Source organism: Fulmarus glacialis, unplaced genomic scaffold (genome assembly GCF_000690835.1).
Source record: "Fulmarus glacialis isolate BGI_N327 unplaced genomic scaffold, ASM69083v1 scaffold36049, whole genome shotgun sequence".
NCBI classification, from domain to species: domain Eukaryota; kingdom Metazoa; phylum Chordata; class Aves; order Procellariiformes; family Procellariidae; genus Fulmarus; species Fulmarus glacialis.
The window spans coordinates 885-5,000 of NW_009235892.1; the positions used below are offsets into that span (position 1 = coordinate 885).

General features: G+C 59.2%; 1 protein-coding gene across 1 annotated transcript in view; it reads right to left on the reverse strand.

Annotated features, from left to right (window-relative positions):
• SNRNP200 (small nuclear ribonucleoprotein 200kDa (U5)) overlaps positions 1-4,116 on the reverse strand; it is a gene marked incomplete at its 5' end in the record, with an annotated part of 21,491 nt that overhangs the window by 224 nt on the left and 17,151 nt on the right. The window contains 13 exons of the mRNA XM_009586188.1: positions 48-140; positions 234-315; positions 408-568; positions 656-832; positions 937-1,080; positions 1,214-1,335; positions 1,583-1,747; positions 1,890-2,079; positions 2,273-2,381; positions 2,580-2,688; positions 2,994-3,145; positions 3,341-3,519; positions 3,601-3,792. Coding sequence (XP_009584483.1) covers positions 48-140; positions 234-315; positions 408-568; positions 656-832; positions 937-1,080; positions 1,214-1,335; positions 1,583-1,747; positions 1,890-2,079; positions 2,273-2,381; positions 2,580-2,688; positions 2,994-3,145; positions 3,341-3,519; positions 3,601-3,792 — 1,875 coding nt within the window. The remainder of the gene's footprint in view (positions 1-47; positions 141-233; positions 316-407; positions 569-655; positions 833-936; positions 1,081-1,213; positions 1,336-1,582; positions 1,748-1,889; positions 2,080-2,272; positions 2,382-2,579; positions 2,689-2,993; positions 3,146-3,340; positions 3,520-3,600; positions 3,793-4,116) is intronic.

Sequence of the window (4,116 nt, forward strand, 5' to 3'; positions counted from 1 at the left end):
GCGCGTCCGTTTGGGTGCCGGCCGCCCCCCTGCCCGGTCCCGCTCACCTTGGCTTTCTGCTGCAGCGTCAATCGCTTGATGGATATGAGGCTGTTGGATTTGGAGTCGCCGATCACCACCCACCAACCCTCCTCGCGTTTCTGCCGGAGAGGTAGGAGTTAATGGGGTGGGGGCAGTGGGGAACGATCCCCCCCCACTTCTGCCACCCCAGTGTCACCGGGTTTGGCACGTACCTGTGGGAAAAGGGGAGCGATGACAGGCCCGGTGACCTCCTCTTCACGCTCCAGCTGCACCAGCACCACCACGGGCCCCCCGCTGCGCGGAGAGATCCGAGACCGAGGGTCAGGGCGTCCCCCCGTCGTGCCGGCACAGCACCGAGGGGTCCACGCCGCCCCTCCCCGCCTCACCTGCGGATGCTTTCCTTCTCCACCACCTCATAGGAGAGCTCGATGTTGGGGTAACGGTTACAGAATCGAGCCACGTCGGCAATCTGGGCGTCCGAGAGCTGCAGCAGGGCATTCCGGTCCTCGTCCTCCATCTCCATGATGTCGAAGACGCTCTCAACCCCCTGCAAGGAAGAAGTTTTCAGCCCTGCGCTTCCCCAGGGCTCCTTGGTGGGCAAGGGCAGGACCATGGCTCTTCCCCCAAGTTTTACCTTGTCCGTGCAGCGCTTGATGTGCTCAGAGGTGAAGTGAGGCAGCTGCTTGAGGTAGGAATCCTTCGACCACATGGCCTGCGTCACCATCTGCGCCAGCTCCATGGCGGCCAGCGCGGGGCTGAGCCAGCCGTTGCTGGACAGCACGTCCACGCAGGCCTGGATCAGCCGGATCGCCTGGATGCGAGGGACGGGGACAGGTCAGAAGGCAGTGACACAACGCAGTGACATAACGCAGCGACGCAGGCAAGGTGAGGAGGTTCCCACCCGCCCCGTCGTACCTTGCTGAGGATTTCCTCGGTGTCCGACTGCAGCTCGGCGCTCAGCTGCATGCGCGACAAGTGAGCCTGCAGCAGGAGGTTGGTCTTGACGTGGGGATCGTTGAATTTGGGGTTGGTCAGCTTGTGAGGAACTTTTTGGGCCAGCTACGGGGAGAAATGATAAACCCATCAGTGCTTTAGCCCTACAGAGCGAAAACACGGGCAGTTTCCTTCCCCCGACCCTGCAGGAACCCAGGTCTGTCCCCTCCGGCCCCAGATCTGAGGTGCTGCCGCTCACCTGCCGCAACAAGTTGTCCTCGTGGTGCCTGATGGGGATGTTCTCGTACTCGGCAGCGTTGGAGATGATTTCAATTAGCCCTCGCACCTTGGTCTTGGCGTTGAGGGACATGCTGAAGAGCTCTGGGGAAGCCGGAGAGGTAGAGGGGTCAGGGAAAACCAGACAGCATTAAACCCCACGGTACAAGAGGTGCCTTCAGGCAGACAACGCACAGCCTCGTGCTAAAGGACAGAGTTTTACGTGCCCGACCACGCACACGGCATCTTCTCTCCATCGCCCGCGGCACAGGGAGCGATGCAGAGAGGGGACAGAGAGCAGGAGCGCCAGACAGCGCTCGCCTGCGGTACCTGTCTCTCGCGGAGCCCTTACCGATGGTGGTGTAGTTGATGTAGTAATAGGCGGCGATCATCCCCAGGTTTAGAGGAGCCACGTCCATCTCGTCCTCGATACTGATGCACTTGGACTGCTCCAGGTCACTGAGGGTCTGTTCCACCAGCTCGGACAGATGATCCGAGAGATGCCTGTGGGACACACCTGCGGGTACAGCAGCGTTGCGGCGGGGCTCAGAAACTCCCCAGGACGGAGAAAAGCTGCTCTTGTGACAGCACAGCCCATAGGCAGAGGGTCCCCAATATCTTCCAACCCCGTATTGACCAGTGCAGACCCCTCTGCTCACCTTGCAGGTTGTAGTAGTTTGGATTCTGCGTCATCCTGCGATACAGGAACGTCCAAGTGAGGTAGTCCACCGCATCCTGCTTGTTTTCGATGGTTTTGGTGACAATCTCGGCATTGAAGTGATCGTGCATGCAGTGGTCCAAGTGCGACTCCACCGGCAGGGGCTCGTAGAGGAATTTCTTGAAGAAATCCTACAGCGGGGCAAGAGTAGAGGGAAGGGGTAAATAAACCCCAGCACCTTCAAAATCCTGGAACACCTCTTGGGCAGCAGGGCTCTGAGTGAGGGTTATACATCAGCCTGCCCAAAGCTGGGAGAAGAAATCCATGCCCCAGGCAGGAGTCAGACATTGGCAGGCCAGAAACCGCATCCCACTCCTCACCCACCTTCTTGGATCCTTGGCACATGATCACACACCGGCCCTCGTCATCCTGGAGCGGGCGATTAGCGTGGCCCACCATCTGCAGCACGTCGTAGATGGGGTAATCCACATACCTGGGACAGGGAGAGAGAGTTAACGAAGCTCCACAGAAAGCTACCACCGCTCTCCCATGATTCCCAGTCTCTGCCTGGACAGGGATGAAGCCCTCTGGGATAAGGGCATCGTTCCCTCGTGCTCAGCGTAGCCTGAACGAGCAGGGTGGACACCGAGAAAAGCCACGGCTGGTCTTGCCCACAGCGCAACAGACTCACGCGTGGATCTTGCCGTTGTAGTACTGCGTGTCCATGATGATCACCAGGTGAGCGGCAATGTTCATACCCCAGCAGAGGCTGCGGGAGGCAACCATCACCTGAACCGCACCTGAAAGGCGCACGGGGAGAGCAGTCAGCCCACGGGCAGAGCACCTCTCTGGGTCACAGAAACTGGGGGCGAGGAGAACGATCTGGGGGTTCTGCATTTGGGCAGATGGGTCTTAGCATAAAGGTGGGTCCAGGAGAGATGGTGAAGTTTAAGATTGCAGTCTTTTTGGACCCAAAGGGCAGAGAAGTGACACGAGGCTTGGGCAAGCTGTTATCCCCAGTCCAAAGACTGTGGGTGCTGCCAAGCTCCAGAGAAAAGGGTTTACGGGTAGATGAAGTGGCGTGTCCCCATCCCGCCCCGCTCACCAGAGCTGAAAAGCTGCTCCACCACTCGCCGTTCCATGGCGGTCAGCCCCTCGTGCAGGTAGCCCACCCCGTTGACGAGCGTCTCCTTCAGAGTGTTGTCGTTTAGCTTGTCCAGATACGGTACCAGATCCTTCTCTGCGCAGTGCAGGAACCTGCCGGAGAGAGGGGGAGTAAAAAGACCACTGCCAGGCCCAGCAAGCCTGTCCCTCCCCGATGTCACAGCAGATGCTTGAGTGATATCTAATGAGACCATTTCCTATCACTAGTTGTCTCTCAGCCCAGCGAAACAGCCAAAAAACTTGCCCTTGCCTCTGTCAGAGGGGGGACACAGGCCACAGCACCGTTACCTTTGCCTCTGGACATCCGAGGCGCACGTGGTGAGAATGTTGATGGCCGTGAGCCGCGTCTGCTTGCGGGACGGGACGAAGACGATGACCGGCTTTTTGGGTGAGTGCTTCATGATGGCATGGTAGACAGGCTTGGCCATGGAGAGCAGGCGAGTCTGCGTGTGGCTGATGTTGAAGCCCTGCAGGGGAAGAGGAGCAGGCAGTGATGCTGTCTGGAGACCAGGCAGAAGGGAAAGGAGATGAGGTTGCCCAAACCCTACCTGAATGTGCAGCTCCAGGGGCACGGGGCGGACGTTGGGATGAAAGTTGAAGGTGGAGGTGGCACTGCAGCCCAGCCAGTGAGCCACGTCCTTGGCGTTGGACAGGGATGAGCTGAGGGCCACGATGCGGATGGGTCGCTCGATTTGGGAGGAGATGTAGCGCATGCGGGAGCAGATGACCTCCAGCACTGGCTGCAGGTGGGAGAGGGCAGGTTGTAGCAGGAACAGGAGGGGAACGCCGAGCTCTCCGTGCCACGGCTGCCTCTCCTGGCTGAGCTCCGTCCATTTCAGCCCACAGAAACCCCAGGGGATACCACTCCTGAGCTTCCCAAAGGATATGGCCCTCCTATCCCAACCCATCCTGCAGCTTGTTGAAACTCCCAGCAAGAAAAGCTGACCTCAGACCAGGTATTAGGAGCGAGCAACGATCCATCCCACAGCAGCTCTGGTACCAAGACCAACACGATGACGAGCATCACTCAAACGAGTAGCGCCCTCCTCCCCCCCCACCACACG